This window comes from Primulina tabacum, chromosome 13 (assembly GCF_025594145.1).
Source record: "Primulina tabacum isolate GXHZ01 chromosome 13, ASM2559414v2, whole genome shotgun sequence".
Classification (NCBI taxonomy): Eukaryota; Viridiplantae; Streptophyta; class Magnoliopsida; order Lamiales; family Gesneriaceae; genus Primulina; species Primulina tabacum.
The window spans coordinates 16,405,358-16,424,933 of record NC_134562.1 but is presented as its reverse complement, the minus strand read 5'-3'; the positions used below and the strand labels follow the sequence as shown (position 1 = coordinate 16,424,933).

General features: G+C 34.2%; 1 protein-coding gene across 1 annotated transcript; it reads right to left on the bottom strand.

Annotated features, from left to right (window-relative positions):
• Window positions 1-16,083: 16,083 nt before the first annotated feature.
• Window positions 16,084-16,509, bottom strand: LOC142521878 (uncharacterized). Its single transcript, XM_075625051.1, has one exon. The coding sequence runs from the start codon at window positions 16,507-16,509 to the stop codon at window positions 16,084-16,086; it is 426 nt and encodes a 141-aa protein (XP_075481166.1).
• Window positions 16,510-19,576: the final 3,067 nt, after the last annotated feature.

Here is a 19,576-nt window from a genome sequence, read left to right as displayed (position 1 = left end):
TGAACTTTAAACAAAAACATTTTTCATAAACTTTTCATGATGCATAAACTTTAAACAATAACATTTTCGTAAACATTTTCATGATGCATAGACTTTAAATAAAAACATTTTCATAATGATGCATGAACTTTAAACATAAACATTTTCATAAAATTAATCATATCATCCTCGACATATTCATATTCATATTATCATTAACATATACGTATTCTTTTTTCCTTTCGTTGAATTCAGATCGTTAATTGTGACTTTCGTGTTCTACGTGTTGGGCGATGGATCCATCTACATGTAACCACAGTACTGGGCGGCGGGGACACCAGCAACACTCTCACTGGTCAACTGGGCCTTGGCCTTACGTATTAACATATCATCGTATAGATCTACATATCCGTATCCAAGAAAACACGATCGTCGGGCTCCCTGGGACCATAACCCTCACGATATCAACAACATATCATCGTATTAGTCACAATTAATTCACTTCCTTCAACGTTTCATATTCTCATCACTTTATAAAATTTAAACATACATATAACGTTTTCTTTTAAAACCAAGCATGCGACATATCTTTTAAATGTTCGTAATTAACCCAAAAAAATCCATAAACATTTAAAAATCATAATTTAACATATAAAAATCGTTAAACATTTAGAATAAATATTTTAACATCATAAATGTTTAAAATAAACATTTAAACTAAACATTTTAACATAAAAATCCATAAACATAAAAATCCATAAACATTTAAAATAATCTTTTTAACATATAAAATTCCATAAACATCCACAACCATTAAAAATAGTCATATAAGCACATAAATCAGCATTTAGGACACTGCCATGACGTTTACTAATTTCTCGGTGTAAAATTACTCTTTTACCCCTAGACGTAAAATTTCACATTCTTGACATTTTCTTAATTCCATTGACTCTAACATGTCCCAAATAATTATTAAGCTTACATGAGTTTTCTCATAATTTTATTTAGCTTAAAACGAGGAATTTTAAATTAATCTTTAAATGTGGCGTATTAATGCGTTTTAATCTCGAATTAAGCCAAACCTTAATATAAAATTCTCAAATTAAAAACTTAGACTTTTAATAATTATTTAAACTTAAACCTAACTTTCCATAATTTTATAAAGCTTAAAACTAGGCTTTTCAATTAATTCGTTAATTAGCGTTTCGTGAGGCGATTAAATCCCGAATAAATCCAAAACTCGTTGTTTTGATCCCAAATTTTAAACATGGCCTTTTTAATATTTATTCTACCTTTCCAAGTCATGAGCCACCCCCGTGGACCCTTAGATTTAATTTTACCTTTATTATTTTCGTTTTTGATACCTTATCGCACACACCGAGCCATCTCTTAATTTACTCGAGCCACGCCCGAGCCACCTTGAGCCAAAACCTAGCCAACTCATCTAGGGACCCTACTGTGCACGCCCAGCCCCAAAACATGATCCTAACCCGCTCAAATTCTTGCTGGAAGTCGACCCATGTTTCTGCATGCGTTTGAGTGTAGTGTCCTTGAACCATTGAACTCCTATCTAGGCTAGGACTCCTCCCAACCCTTAACCATCGAGCCACCCTGACCATAACTGACCCTGGACCACGTCCAGACCATACCCAGACCAACCCAAGCCCCTGGACGTGAGCAGCAACCCACTGAACATGGACAACAACCTCTCGCCTACTTGCTGTCATGAGCCTCAATCTCACGTTTTTGATGCTTGGCTTCTACCCATCGATCCACTCCTTGAACCATCCCCTCAAGCACTCTCCTAGGACCCTAAGGGCCTAACCTAGCCCAGCCCAGACCCCCTGGCCGAGCCCCTCTTCCCTGCACACGCCGATCCCCTGCGCTGCCCATAAAAGCTCTCGGGTGGAGTCCTCCTTGATAAGGACTCCTCGCCAACCCATGGTCTCGAGTCCTAGCATGGCTAGGACTCTTCCCCTGACCCATAACCGTCCCTAGCTCGCCCTGGTCCGAAGCCCAGACCGAGCCAAGCCCTCAAGCCCCAAAGCCGAACCCCCTTGAACAACAACCCACACTCACGGTTCTTTCTTGTTGCTGCTTACGTTTTTTTTTTGTCAAGCTTTTGTTATTCAAGTTTGCAGCTTATTTGGTGTGTTTCTAGGACCCTAAAATTTGTGTAAAACACCCTTAATCCATTTCCTAACCATGGCAGCCCTTTAACACAAATCAAACATGATTTTTGAACCAAAACACAAGAGTTTACCACACACATAGGCATAGTTACGAAAATATCATGATGTGCAATTTGTTTTTCATCCAAAACACAATTAAATAAATTCTATGGTGTGATGGATGAGTAAAAGGAGAATTATGGCGTGGTTTTGCGTTTTAAACGCACGAAAAACCGTTGACGATTGCGAAGAACGGCGACAAAAACCCTCGGCTGAATTTTCCCATTTGAAATTCTCGACTTTTCCTTTCAAATTGTGGTATGTGGGTGCCGTGTACTTGAGGGAAATTTCGGAAATAGAATTCTGAAATAGTGGCGTACACAATGAGGGCTTATGGGGAGGTTTTGGCTATTTTATAGCTAATTAAGCATTAATTAACTTTAGTCCCATTAAGAATATAAATTAGGCCCATTAGTGATTAATTAAAATGTTAAAAATATCTTTCTTAAAATAAGTTTTTGAATTAAATAGCCAGGTTGCCAAAAAGCTCGTATTTTAGTTGAAAAACCAACACTGATAAAATTTACGCCCCGGCGTATAAAATTACCTAAAAACCCCATATTTTCAGAAATAATAAAAAGCATCTACCAAATTTTAAATAATTAAAAACAACTATTTAATAAAAATCATTTTCTATTTTTCAGCCCTCGGTCTCCGTTCATCGATCGCAATTTGAATAACCTTTAAAAATATATTTTAATGCAATCATGTAGAAAAGTATATTTTAAACATGTAAATATGCACAACAAAATTAATCCATGAAATTAAAACCATTAATTGAAATGCACAAGGAATTTAATAATTTGCGCATGTGGTTTGCGTGGATCTTTAAATTTTCGGGGCGTTACACAAACCTTTAGCTCCTCCCTTAGCTCCATTTTTGGTCTTTTTAGGACAAGCATGGTTGAGCTTCTTTGAGCTGAAACATCGAGCTCATGAGCTAGGGGTTTTCTCCCCAAGAATAAATGAAACTTCCTTGAGCTGAGGGTTTTAGCTTGTGAGCTGAGGGTTTCCTCTTCCGAGCGACGTACCCTCAATTCTCAAAGTTTTGCATTGCCTCGGCTTCTTTTTGAGCTACTTTCCGAGCTTTTTGAGGTGCTTTGCTTCGAAAAATCCGGTTCTCACAAGACGTATTGGTCCAAGTTGATAACTTTGTATATCCTGTCGATTTCATAGTTTTAGATACACAACCTATCGAAGCTTGTAATGCAATTCCTGTAATTCTGGGTCGTCCATTTTTAGCAACTTCTAATGCCCTTATAAATTGCAGGAATGGAATAATGAAGTTGTCATTTGGTAACATGACCTTGGAGCTCAATGTTTTTAATCTTTGTAAGCAACCACATGACAAAGGAGATGAAAGTGAAGATGAAAATCTTATTGAAACTCTTGTGGAAGAAAACATTCAAGAAGAGAGTACTCGTGATCAATTAGATATTTGTTCAATTGAAACTGTTAAAGAAAATATTGAAATTGATCTTGATGATTTTATCAGGTATCACTCGTTATCAGGATCAGAGAAAGAATTTGATGCAAAATATGAGAACAAAGACGAACCACCCATATTGGAGTTAAAACCCTTGCCAGAAGAATTGAAGTATGCATTTCTTGGAGAAGATGAAACATATCCGGTGGTAATTTCTTCCAAAATAGAAAGTGATCAAGAAGGTAAATTAGTTGATATGCTTAAAAGACATAAAAATGCAATTGGTTGGACACTAAAAGATCTCAAGGACATTAATCCACTAATTTCACACACAAAATTCATTTAGAAGAAAATGCTAAAACATCTCAACAACCACAAATGAGATTAAATCCACACATGAAAGATATTGTGAAAACTGAAGTTCTCAAACTACTTGATGTTGGGATTATCTACCCTATTTCTGATAGTAAGTGGGTAAGCCCAACACAAGTAGTTCCGAAAAAATCTGGCATCACAGTGATAAAACTACATTCACATGTCCTTTTGGAACATTTGCATTTAGAAGGATGTCATTTGGATTATGCAATACCCCAGCAACATTTCAAAGATGTATGCTAAGCATTTTTTGCGACATGGTTGAAAATTGTTTGGAAATTTTCATGGATGATTTAACTGTCTTTGGGAATACATTTGATAATTGTCTTGAAAATTTGGAAAAAGTTTTAAAAAGATGCGAGGAAAAAGGTCTTATTTTAAATTGGGAAAAATGTCATTACATAATTACTTCTGGAATTGTTTTGGGACATGTCGTGTCATCTCATGGAATTGAAGTTGATAAAGCAAAAGTTGATGTCTTTACCAATTTACCCGCTCCAAAAACCATTAAAGAAATTCGCTCTTTTTTGGGACATGCTGGATTTTATAGGAGGTTTATAAAGGACTTTAGTTTAATCTCTAAACCCATTTGTAACCTCTTAACAAAAGACACTGCATTTGAGTGGACTTAAGAATGTCAAAATGCTTTTGATAAAATCATTCGACATTTAACATCAGCTCCTATCATGCAACCTCCTGATTGGTCTTTACCATTTGAAATCATGTGCGATGCGGGTGATTATGCAGTCGGTGCAGTATTGGGTCAAAGAAGAAACGGTAAGCCTTATGTGATATATTATGCAAGTAGAACTTTAAACAATGCTCAAATGAATTACTCCACAACTGAAAAAGAACTACTTGCTGTAATATTTGCATTAGATAAATTTCGTTCTTATTTGATTGGATCAGCGACTATTGTGTTTACTGATCATTCTTCTATTAGATATTTTTTGACCAAACAGGATGCAAAGCCACGACTGATACGATGGATTTTGTTGCTCCAAGAATTTGACATTGTGATCAAAGATAAAAAGGAACCGAGAATGTCGTAGCCGATCATTTATCGAGACTAGTAACAGGATCATCTTGTGAAATGACACCAATTAACGATAATTTTCCTGATGAACATCTATTTTTAGTTACTACTACACCTTGGTTTGCTAACATAGTAAATTTTCTTGTGACAGGAAAAATGCCACCGCAATGGAGTTCTCAAGATAAAAGAAAATTTTTGAATGAGGTAAAAAACTTTTATTGGGATGATCCGTATCTGTTCAAGTGCATACCCGACAATGAGGTAAGTAGTGTCATTAAATTTTGTCATTCAGAAGCATGCGGAGGACATTTTTCTTCAAAGAAAACAGCTGCAAAAATCTTGCAATGTAGATTTAATTGGCCCACTTTGTTTAAAGACACCCACGAAATCTACAAGATCTGTGAAAATTGTCAAAAATTGGGTGCGATTTCAAAAAGAAACATGATGCCTTTGAATCCTATTATTGAAATTGAAATCTTTGATTGTTGGGGAATAGATTTTATGGGACCTTTTCCACCGTCGTTTGGATACTTGTATATTTTAGTTGCAGTTGATTATGTTTTCAAATGGATAGAGGCAATTCCATGACGAACAAATGATCATAAAATCATCATCAAATTTTTAAAAGAAAATAATTTTAGTAGATTTGGAATTCCTCGAGTCATGATAAGTGATGGGGGAACTCACTTTGTTAATAAACCGTTTGCTTCATTAATGAAAAAATATGGTATTACTCATAAAGTAACTACTCCTTATCATCCTCAAATAAATGGACAAGTTGAATTAGCTAATAGGGAGATAAAGCAAATTTTGGAAAAAAATTTTAACTCAAATAGAAAAGATTGATTTCTGCGACTTAATGATGCACTTTGGGCATATCGAACAGCTTTTAAAACATCATTGAATATGTCTCCCTATAGGTTGGTTTATGGAAAACATTGTCATTTGCCTTTGGAATTGGAACATAAAGCTTATTGGGCGATCAAAACTTTAAATTCAAGCATGGATGATGCCAAAAAATTGCGTAAATTGCAACTTAATGAACTTGATGAACTCAGAAATGACGCGTATGAGAATTCAAGGATTTATAAATCAAAAATCAAATCATTTCATGATAAAACAATTCTAAGAAAATCTTTTGAGATTGGTAAAAAAGTTTTGCTTTATAATTCTCGACTTCACATATTCCTAGGAAAATTACGATCAAGATGTACAGGCCCATATGTTGTAAAGCATGTGGATATTTAAAATCCTAAAAATGGTGATATTTTTAAAGTAAACGGACAAAGGCTTAAACCATTTTTAGAAAATGAAATCTTTCAAGAAGAGTTTATTTCCCTTTCTGATCCTTAAATTTTTATGTTGAATTTAATTTTGTTTGTTTTTATTTCAGGGTTTCCTTAATCTTTTTATTTTCCTGGTTAAATGACGGATAAAGGTACTCCGTGACTCTCATAGTCGGTTAAATCAGTTTCCCACAATTGCTGACACAAAAATAAAAAATAAAAAAAATCATTTATTTTCTTTTCAAAATGGATGAAATTCTCTCAAAAATTTGTAAATATTTTCCCTCTGTTTCTGAAAATGTTCTAAGAAAAATTTATGTAGGAAGGTGTGAAAGATTGAGGTTGCTAATGCAAAAAAAATTCCAGAAGATATTCGTCTTGTAATAGAAGCTAAGGTCCGATTAGGAAGAGAAGTTCCACAATCATTGCTCATTCAGTATTTGCCTAGATTAGGAAAAAGCACTTATGCGAAAAAACGAAGGGCCAAAAGTTTAGGGGTTTGTCATAAGTGTTCAAGATGAACTTGTGACAAACGATGCAGATCTTTGGGATGTGTTTCCAATAACAGAGAAGATAAAATTGGTTTCATTAAGAATGGGCTGAGTAAGGAGTCTTTAGATAACATCTTATTGACTCTTGAGACGCATTCTAGTGGACATGTGCATATTGAACTTCTCCGTTTATGAAAACCATTCCAAGATGAGCGTCATAGTCTTGAGAATCCGACTAAAAAAGACCCTGTTTGCCAATTTATAAGAAAATTGGATGGGAAGCATATCCTCGACTCATAGAAGGCGTTGAAGCCGTTTCTGGACGTAAAACCAGAGGAAAATTGTGAGCCACAATCACACTACTGTTTATATGCATGTGTGTCATTATTATTTTTACTATTTATTCTGTTTACAGCTGTGACCCATAGTTTTGTCATGATAACATATTACCCCTATAAAATCTCTCTTCTTTCTCTCTATTTTCGCAGACAAAAAAAAGAAAGTAAAAACATGGCTGGATCCTCTGCAAAAACATTGAAAAATATTTGTGTATTTTGTGGGTCGAGTCCTGGAAAAAATGAAGTGTTTGTAGAAGCAGCGAATAATCTTGGAAAGATATTGGCTGAGAGAAAAATTCACTTGGTATATGGGGGAGGTAATATTGGGTTAATGGGATCTGTTTCAACATTTGCTCATCTTGGAGGTAGACAGGTTTTAGGTATTATTCCTACAGCTTTAGCTGAAGGAAATATTACAGGTGTTACGATTGGGGAAGAATTAAAAGTTTTTTCTATGTATGAAAGAATCACTCAAATGATTGAAAATTCTGATGCTTTTATCGCACTACCAGGTGGTTTTAGTACATTAGAAGAAATTTTTCACACTGTTTCTTGGGCACAACTTAATATCCATAATAAACCTGTGGGCTTGTTGAATATCAATAATTATTATGACAATTTGTTGATATTTCTTGATAAAGCTGTGGAACAGAATTTCATTTCAGAAAATTCACGACGGATGCTCATCTGTGCTTCGATTGCCGACCAATTAATTGATGATTTGAAAGCTTTTGTTCATAAGCCTAATCCAATGATAACAAAGATCAATTGGTCGCAATCAAGCAGTAAGAAAAGGAAGTTGGATCATTGATTCAAAAGTCGTGGATTAGTTTGCGTTTGTTTCAGTTTGTTATCTTCAATAAAATTCCAGGTGATATCTCTTTCATTATGTACTCTTTATTAATAGTTATTTTGACATTAAGGTCAATGTTATATTCTGATTGGGGGGAGAACAAACTTATAAAAAAAAATTAATTTTTTTTTAAAAATATATATATATATATAAATATGTTTTATGAAATCTTATAAAAATATAACATTACATGTTTTAAATATATATATATATATATAAATATGTTTTATAAAAATATAATAAAATAAAATCATGTTTATTGTTTGTATCTTAGTAATTTTTGCAGAAATGTCATACATTACATGTTTGGAAGATTTAAATTAGAACATGCATTAATCTATTTATGAATGTTTAAATTTTTATTTGAAAAAAAAAATCAATTTTAATATTCTAATTAATATAAAAATATGATTTATTAAATCTTTTTGAGTGATTAACCATTGTGATAAAATCAGGTATTAAAGTATATGGCCCAAGATATACCTTATAAGAGTGCCTAAAATTTTAAACTCACACATATTTTGTGAGTGAGTGGAGAGAACTGAGAAAACAGCTTTCGAGCCTTTATTGATCATGAGAGAGATTATCTATTGTTTAGATCTTGAGTTCTTATTTTGAAAAAAAAATGATATTTCCTGAAAAAAAAAGGAAAAAATTCAAAAAGAAAGATATTGAAGATCTATATAATTTTTAAGTTATATGTTACGACCCATATATCTCTCATAAAAAAAAAAAGAGAGAAATTTATTGTACAAATTAAATAAATATGTGGTCAAGAAGCATAAACTTAGTCTGATTCCATGATGTTATGAAAAAATATATATATATATCAGGAAAAAATATATAATAAGAACAACTAGATTTTGAATCAATGGATTTTCTATCTTTTGATTAGTTTGGCTCGTTTGTCTGTCTGCATTCTGTAAACCATTTTTCTGAGCATTTATCTGTATTCCAACTCCCTGAAAGAAATCGTTGCCATAAATTGAAACATTTATTACCCTGTGAGGATATAGAGTTGAGACTCTTACTAGGAATTTCTGAAGGCCGTGTACATTTAACTACCTGAAATAAGCTTTGAATTGATCATCTCAAATTATTTCATAAATTATAATTATGATGATCTTGATATAACTTTGACAGTTTTAAAATTTAATTTAAACACTTAGATAGTTCTGATTATATTTCTATTTAAATTAATCAATATGTTTTGTATTGCCATTAACGCTTAAATTGCTAGGGACTAGCAATAAGCTGGTTGGGAGGTGTGATAAACATAAAAATTGTACATTAATTAAATGTTTTATAATATAAATATATAGTTTTTGTTTTATTAAATGTTTAAATATTATATGTTTTATAATAAATTGTATAAAATATAAGTTGTTGTGTAATTACAAGTTTTTACTATTTTTTACAGGTTCGATAAAACAAGAATAAACTTGGCGTTGCAAATGGGATTAGGATGATTCTTGGACCTGTAGAAAGTTGATGTTAATATCTACAATATTGGTGGCAAGCATGAGATAAAAATCTTCTCACAATTAGGATCAAATTAAGCAACAAATAAAGTTACCAAAGGAGTGACAGTTTTACCATGCTCTAGTATTTTGACCATATCTCTCAAATTACTTGGTTAAATGGTTTGAAAAAAATACCACAACTAGACAACTCAATTATCCACATGTTTTTTTTTATGTGAAGAAGCAAATTCGAAGAAGAAGATTTTCTAAAGTGATGTGTAATATAATATAATATCTTAAAACACCAATGAAGACTTATGTGTAAAAAATAATATTTTATTTGTGGTTGTCTCCCCAAATTTGGCTATAAATAAGGGTGCATTGTAATGTATTGAGATATCCCTCATTCTATGAACAAACCTTTGAGTTCATAATATTTCTCTCTATATTTTTCCTTTATTTCTTCATTTAAATATAATTAGCATGTTAATTTCATATTCAAAGTTTTACACTTTGAATAATGAATAGCTAACTTCCTAAAGTTGAGATGAAAAGGTGAAACTCTTGGCATGATAATAATGTTACTAAAAGGTAAGAATCTATGTTTTATATTATTTAATCATTATTTATTGTTTATGTTATATTTATTTCTTTAAGCATTTTTATACCCTACTTATAAATGGGAGTTTTGATTTATTGTTGCTATATGTTACACTAAATTCTTGGAGCCATTTAAATGTTAGTTTGGTATTACCAACCATTTAAAGTGGATGCCTTGATTTATTATATATGAATATATTATAATATTAAATTATTTGGAACCATTTAAATGTTTGTTTGGTTTTACCAACCATTTAAAATGGGAACCTTGATTTACTATATATAAATATATCATAATATTAATTTCTTGGTACCATTTAAATGTTAGTTTGGTTTTACCAACCATTTAAAGTGGGAACCTTGATTTAGTGTTTACAAATATATATATAGCACAATAAATACTTGACAACATTTATAAGTTTTGGTATATATTATATACTTATAAGATAATAATATATAATATAATATAAATATGATTATTTAATATATTGGAACCATTTTATTAAGTGTATTTCAATAATGTTCGTTAATGTTAACTTTATTAAAATACCAAGAGTAGATCCTTTAATCTCAACTACTTAAATTAAAATTTCAACAATTAAAAATTACCAATTAAAGATTCAAACAGCTAAAAGAAAAAATAAATAAAAAGATATTGTAGTGGACTTATAATTACCTTAGCTTCTTCGTGGATACGATATTCAAACTCATCGAATTATACTACTTGTGGACAACCTGCTCTTGGGAGTGCAACAATCATAGTCGCAACATCTCAGATCAGAGTATGGTGGTAATTATGAAAGGGGTTTCATAGATTACACCATCGATGCAACTACGAAATGACACATAGTATCGATTAATTGAAAACTCTCGATAAACCAATGGTTGTCGAATCGGTCGGGATATATGAGTTGAAGGGACCGTACTGTACGCTAACCATAATTGAATGGTTCTTGCAGGCACTATCATTTGATACCTAGGGAATCATGTAAGCGATGCTGCTAGGTGTTTAACATGATTGGTTGGGTACTATAGGACTTGAGTTCTGACGTACTTGTTATCAAGGAGTTGATAATTAAGAATTGAGCAATTGGGGTAAGCTCGAATAAGGACATGTTTAGTCCGAATCACATGGAGATGTGAACCCACGGCTAGTTGTATCAATGAACCATTGAGGGAACCATTGAGGGCCACACAAGTACTAGCTTTCTAGATCCTGTTGAGAAGTAAAATAGTTCAATGTGTTGAACGGCTTATAAAGAAGTTTATAAGCGTAAGGGTGCATTGTAATGTATTGAGATATCCCTCATTCTATGAACAAACCTTTGAGTTCATAATATTTCTCTCTATATTTTTCCTTTATTTCTTCATTTAAATATAATTAGCATGTTAATTTCATATTCAAAGTTTTACACTTTGAATAATGAATAGCTAACTTCCTAAAGTTGAGATGAAAAGGTGAAACTCTTGGCATGATAATAATGTTACTAAAAGGTAAGAATCTATGTTTTATATTATTTAATCATTACTTATTGTTTATGTTATATTTATTTTTTTAAGCATTTTTATACCCTACTTATAAATGGGAGTTTTGATTTATTGTTGCTATATGTTACACTAAATTCTTGGAGCCATTTAAATGTTAGTTTGGTATTACCAACCATTTAAAGTGGATGCCTTGATTTATTATATATGAATATATTATAATATTAAATTATTTGGAACCATTTAAATGTTTGTTTGGTTTTACCAACCATTTAAAATGGGAACCTTGATTTACTATATATAAATATATCATAATATTAATTTCTTGGTACCATTTAAATGTTAGTTTGGTTTTACCAACCATTTAAAGTGGGAACCTTGATTTAGTGTTTACAAATATATATATAGCACAATAAATACTTGACAACATTTATAAGTTTTGGTATATATTATATACTTATAAGATAATAATATATAACATAATATAAATATGATTCTTTAATATATTGGAACCATTTTATTAAGTGTATTTCAATAATGTTCGTTAATGTTAACTTTATTAAAATACCAAGAGTGGATCCTTTAATCTCAACTACTTAAATTAAAATTTCAACAATTAAAAATTACCAATTAAAGATTCAAACAGCTAAAAGAAAAAATAAATAAAAAGATATTGTAGTGGACTTGTAATTACCTTAGCTTCTTCGTGGATACGATATTCAAACTCATCGAATTATACTACTTGTGGACAACCTGCTCTTGGGAGTGCAACAATCATAGTCGCAACATCTCAGATCAGAGTATGGTGGTAATTATGAAAGGGGTTTCATAGATTACACCATCGATGCAACTACGAAATGACACATAGTATCGATTAATTGAAAACTCTCGATAAACCAATGGTTGTCGAATCGGTCGGGATATATGAGTTGAAGGGACCGTACTGTACGCTAACAATAATTGAATGGTTCTTGCAGGCACTATCATTTGATACCTAGGGAATCATGTAAGTGATGCTGCTAGGTGTTTAACATGATTGGTTGGGTACTATAGGACTTGAGCTCTGACGTACTTGTTATCAAGGAGTTGATAATTAAGAATTGAGCAATTGGGGTAAGCTCGAATAAGGACATGTTTAGTCCGAATCACATGGAGATGTGAACCCACGGCTAGTTGTATCAATGAACCATTGAGGGCCACACGAGTACTAGCTTTCTAGATCCTGTTGAGAAGTAAAATAGTTCAATGTGTTGAACGGCTTATAAACGTAAGGAAAAATATAATTTTGACTTCTATAAGGAGAATGTAACTTTTAATTTGAGGAAGTGTTCCTAAATTAAAAGTTGGCCAAACAAATAATGTATTTGAAAATTGTGATTTTCATAAACATTATTATGGACTAAATTAAATTAATTCAAGTGTTTATTTAATTAAACACTAGTGGGCCTAGTAGAGTCCAAATAATTAAATTAATTCAAGTGCTCAATTAATCAAATAACATTGGGCCTTGTAGAGCCCAATTAGAAATAATTATTAAATTAGTGGGCTTGAGTGAAATCAAGTAAATTTTAAATTGGCTCAAATGTGTTTGAGACATTTAAATAAAAGTCCATGGGCCTTGTAATAGTTACAAGCCCAAGTCAAAAGCATGCTAGGAAGGTGAAGAGTTGGGGATTACTTTTTCATTAAAAATTGCATGGCATGCTAAAAAGTGGTTTTAGCTTTTCCCACAACCAAGACAACTCATCCTCCCCTTCATGACACATGCAATGGCCGAAATTTTGAGGGTGGTATTTCCAATTATCAATTTATAAAGTGGGCTTGGTTTATGGCCCGTTCCCACCCCTATGAGATGCATCCCTATTTGCCATGGATATTTATTTGTAATAATAGTATAGTGGAAGATCAAGATTGGAAGATGGTGGCCTTGGTGATTATGAAGATCGAAGACATGTAAATATTGGAAGCATATGTAATAGTTGCGTTTGCATCCCTTGCATTTCCCTAGGATTGGACCTTGGTGTGAGGGCCCGTGCTCCTGATTAATTTTTAATTATCAAACAACAGGATTTATTAGCGTAAACAGCGAAAACGAGTAAAAATTTTCCATTTTGGGCCTACAGAAATTTCGGCATGACCTCCCCGTAAATAGGACATACCGAAAATTCCAAAACCACACAACAAAACATTTATACTCGAAAATAGAGTCCAATAAAACAAACAGAGTACCAATTGCACATTGAGCCAGCTAGGCTCGATCACACCAAATAATATCCAACACTCAAAAACCAACCATACAAATACACGAGGCATCTCCTCGGCAAATGACTCAATATAAATAGTATATCTGAGGACTCCCAACTCAAACCGACTCACTGGGCTCCACTGGCAGACGCTCCGCCAGCTGCATCAGAACCACCTGTATAACCTGCTATGGAATCACAAAACAAACCACAGCAGCCCCGAGGGACAGGGGTCAAACCCCAGTACGAAGATCAAATAAATTACAGCATAAATAAATGACTTGTAATAAAATCAATGCAATGTAATGCATGTAGGGTACCAATAATCTCGGGTATCAAACTGGATCCAAAGAAATGAAAGCAACAACTGTGGCCACATGTGCCAGGTGTGTGACGTGTCAAATACGCCCTCGGCCCTGCACATCTGCGTCAGGTGTGTCAGTCTGCAGAACTGCTCGGCCCTTTTGCTAGTCATCAGAGGTGTGACTCTTAAACGCCCTCGGCTCTGATGTCTAAATAACTCATCCAAGAGTAAACAGAGATCTCGGAAACAACGGAGTCATGGCTCGATATGAATGCGTGTTCAACAATGCATATAAAACCAAAGATTATTCCAATATATTTAAAAATTCAGATTTAGTTAAAAAATTTTGAGGAATAATCTTGAAATACATTCAAACATCACAAAGAGCACATAAACACATAGTTTTCATAAAATCACTTCAATTTAATTACACGTCGTTATAGACGCTGTAAGGAATCGATCAATCCGTACTTTAACCTTCAAATTAAATTACCACAATAGTTTATAAACTACTCGGTGCTTCCTGGCTACTAAAACCTGTGACAAATAATTAATTACCATCAAATAAATATTCAACTCTTAGCCAAAAACAATTTTACTAATTCCAGCTTGGACCTAAGCTCGGTTGTAAGGCCATAACTCAAGCAAAACTTAACCAAAACATACTTATCATACATGGCTGGAATCCTAACTCAAAATGCCATATTTCATCAGAAGACTTTAACATGAAATTCAATCATCTCGACACTGAAAAATGCCCAAAACCAGCAACCATGAGATGCAAGGTCTGTGACAGATTTAGTTTCGACACTTAGAAGTATAAAATTCATATCTAACTCATCATTGACTCAAATCAATATCCGCTCATTGAAGATGAAAGACAACTCAAATATCTAAGTTTTCCTAGAAGAAACCATTTCCAGAATCTTAACAGAATAATCCCAGAATTAACAAGAAGGCGCTACTACATGCACATTTTGCGGACAGAAGTCTGTACGGAGCAAATCCGGCAAAATTAGCATAACGACCTCAATTCTTAATGGATTTTAACGAATCTCATATCAATACGAAGACAACACATAGCTCTACAACTCTCTTTTTAATCACAAGTCCAAAATCCGAGAGCATAAATGTCATAAACTCGAATTACAGAAGCTAATCTGCACAGCTCCAGCACAACCTTCCATTTTGACACAGTTTGGTAAAAAAAATCATATCAAATCCTTTTTTAATTGGAATTCCATTTCGTCAGTGGCTACAGAAAGCTTAGACATAGAGCTATAAGTTTTTTATGAACCACAAGTCAAGAATCTTATAGCACAACACACCAAAAACCCAAAAAACAGAACCCAAAAACCCGCAACTCGAAAAAAACAGCAACCAACTTCTTCCATGGACAAACTTTTAAAACATAGGCTTAGGGATTTCCTTCAAAAGCTTCCTTTGAACTGAAATATAGTTAGAATCGACCTCTTCACACTCTAAAGAACCAAGAAAAATGACAAGCAAGAGGCTGGAAAATTAACGAAGCAACAGCTCGGTAGCTAGAGGAGATGCAAGAAGAGAAGGAAATGGATGCTTGTAGAAGAAACAAGAGATTTAAAGGAAGAAATGGATTGGGCTTGGGGCAAATGGGCTTCCTATAACACATATCTATATACATGAATTCAATTATTTAGCCCAATTGCTAGAATGTGACCCTATCCAAAAATTACAATTCTCGCGTGCTATTAAATTCCGATATGCATTTTAATATCGTCTATAATTCCGATATTTTCTAATGCATATTTTTAACACACAAGTATAATTATTTGGCGTAATTATTTTAATTTAGCACTTTAAAATAATTATTTCTTATTCTTGCTAAATACTGAATAATTAAATTCGTGTTCTCACATTCTCCCCTCCTAATAAAAGATTTCGTCCTCGAAATCTAACATACAAAACACTAGTACACAAAATGGTTAAAACATTTACCACTGATAATACATAGGAAAATCTGAGTACATGGAGTTATTCATCATATTTTCAAACAAGTGAGGCCACTCTTGACGCATTCGAGCCTCTAACTCCCATGTAGTTTCTTCTATCCCATGTCTACTCCACTGCACCAAAACCAAGTAATCTTCTTGTTCCTGAGTTGCTTCTCTTTGCGATTCAAAAATTTGAACCGGCTGCTCAACATAACTTAGGGAACTATCTAACTCCACATCCTCGGTACTCAAAACATGAGATGGATCTGGCTCGTACTTCCGCAGTATCGATACATGAAACACATCATGTATCGCAGACAAACTCTGCGGCAAGTCCAAACGATAAGCCAAAGTGCCAATCCTCTCAACAATCCCATACGCACCAATATAACGTGGAGCTAACTTCTCTTTGCGTCCAAATCTCATAGTACCACGAAACGGTGATACTTTCAAGAAAACATAATCACCAACCCGGAACTCTAAAGGCCGACGCCTTTTATTAGCTTAACTTGCTTGACGATCCTGGGCTGCTTTCATTCTTTTTCTGATCAATTCAACTTTATCTTTCATTTCTTGTACAAACTCTGGTTTAGACATCTGTCCCTCTCCTACATCTTCCTAACAAATGGGAGATCTGCACTTTCTGCCATATAAAGCTTCAAATGGTGCCATATCGATCGTTGTCTGAAAACTATTGTTGTAAGAGAATTCGACCAAAGACAATGATTCTTGCCAACCACCTCTGAAATCCATTACAACTGCTCGTAACATATCCTCTAGAGTCTGGATGGTTCTTTCTGACTGACCATCTGTTTGGGGATGATAAGTAGTGCTCATGACCAACTTTGAACCCAAAGCTGATTGCAAACTACTCCAAAATTTTGAAGTAAACATTGGATCGCGGTCTGATACTATGGTTATTGGCACACCATGCAATCTCACCACATGATCAATATACAATTTCGCCATTTTCTTGTAAGTACAAGTACGATCATATGGAATAAAATGGGCTGATTTAGACAATCTATCAACAATCACCCAAATTGTATCACAACCACGATTAGAACGAGGTAGGTGTGTCACGAAATCCTTAGCAATGTGCTCCCAATTCCACTGTGGTACTTCCAGACTATTTAACATACCGCCAGGTCTCATTCGTTCAGCTTTAACCTGTTGGCTAGTTAAACATTTAGCCACGAAATAAGAAATTTCCTTCTTCATACCTTCTCACCAATAATGAGCTCTCAAAGTATGATACATCTTTCGATTTCCTAGATGAATGCTTTGTCGACTACAATGTGCTTCACGTAGTATAGCTTCTTTCAAATCTATCAAATTAGGAACCAAAAGTCTCCCATTAAAGCGCAAACTACCATCTGAGGCAACGCTAAACTTATCTGAATGATCTGTTTGAGCCAATTCTTTCAATCTATGAATACGCGGATCAGTTTTCTGCGCTGCTTTAATACTTGATATTATCTGTGGCTCGACTTTGATAGATGAAACTATAAAGTAATCTCCACTTGTTTGATAAGTCCATCCTGATGTTCCCAAATGCTCGTGGACTTTAGAAATATTCAGAGATGTCAGCATAGCGTTTTGAGCTTTCCTGCTAAGTGCATCTGCAACTAGATTCATTCGCCCTGGTTGATATTGAATCTCACAATCAAAGTCTTTAAGCAACTCCATCCATCGACGTTGTCTCATGTTCAAGTCGGACTGTGTGAACACGATCATTGCGACTCTTGTGCTCAGAATACACTTACAAATTGTCCACCGTACGGCTAATGACGGCCTGATTTTTAACGCACACACACTGTCAGCAATTTCTAAATCATGACTGGATATCGAGTCTCATGATGCTTCCAAATGTCGAGATGCATATGCAATCACCGCCCATTTGCATTCAACAACACATCCCAGTCCCATCAAAGGAAGCATCTGCTACACAACTGAAATCCACCTGAGCCTGAAGGTTAAAGCTAACACTGGAGCTGTTAGTCAACCTTTTCCTTCCAAAGTCTGGAAAACTTGATTCACATTCTGCAGTCCACACAAACCTCGATCTTTTTGCCGTTTGTAATTGAGTCATTAGGCCTGCATAACAACGGGGAAAATCTTTCAATATAAACGCCTATAGTACCATACTAATCCCAGGAAAGCTCGCGAATCTGAGAAACATTGTTGGTGTGGCCAATTAATAACAGCTTCAACTTTACTGGGATCCCACTGAAACTCCTTGAGCAAATATAACATGACCCCAAAAAGACTACTCTGTCCAACCAAATTCACACTTAGAAATTTAGCATATAACTTGTGCTGCTCTGAGTGTTTGGAGGACTAATCTCAAATGTTCTCGATGCTCCTTCTTTGTTTTTGAATAAATCAAAATGTCATCGATGAAGACAATAACAACTTTGTCTAAAAATTCTCGAAAAAAACACGGTTCATCAAAATACCATGAAAATCGCTGGAGCATTAGTCAATCCAAAAGGCATGACTAAGAATTCATAATGCCCATAACGTGTCCGAAATGCAGTTTTAGGAACATCTTCTTCTTTAACTCTAAGGTGATGATATCCAGAACGAAGATCGATCTTGGAATACACAGACGTACCCTGCAACTGATCAAACAAGTCATGATACGCGGGATGGATATATTCTTCACTGTAGCTTTATTCAACGTGCCCGGTACTCAATACACATCCTCATCGTCCGTCGTTTCTTCTTGTACAAAACAATACTGGAGCCTCCCCCCAAGGTGACATACTTGGTCTAATATAACCTTCTCCAATAAGTCTCGTAATTGTTCCTTGAGTTCTTTCAAACTCCGCTAGAGCCAAACGATACGGTGCTCTAGAATTTGATTCGTCCCTGACATTAACGTCAATACTGAATCTATTTCCCTTTGAGGCGGAAAGCCAGGAATTTCATCAGGAAATATATCAGGAAAATCCTTTACCACAAGAATATCTGAAACTTTCAACCATTTCTTCCTGGGTGACATCAACTACATAAATCATGAATCCTCATTCCCTGCCGATAGTAGTCTAAACATTCCATGCTGACACTAATGGGAATGCGTGACTGAGAATCATTACCATAAAAGTTCCACTTATCGCCAAAATCAAGGTCTAAATCTGACAACTCCAATGGAAAACATCAACGGTGGCTCGATAACTCGACAAAGTATCCATTCCCAAATACAGTCGAAATTCAGACATATATAATTTGATTAGATAGTTATCATAAGTTATCAGTCAAATCTAATCACAACAGGTTCAGACTATCTCACGAGACATCAAATACACACCAACAGGAGGTAGACACAGACATCCGTATCCAACACAAGGTAGTAGCTATCTCATGCTCATCGATAAATGCAGCCGACAGAAATGAATTAGTGCTCCCGTGTCTATCAATAGACGTGCAGATGATAAAAAATAAAGCATAGTAGCCCTGCAATGACCCTCTTAGTAGGCGTCTCAATAGG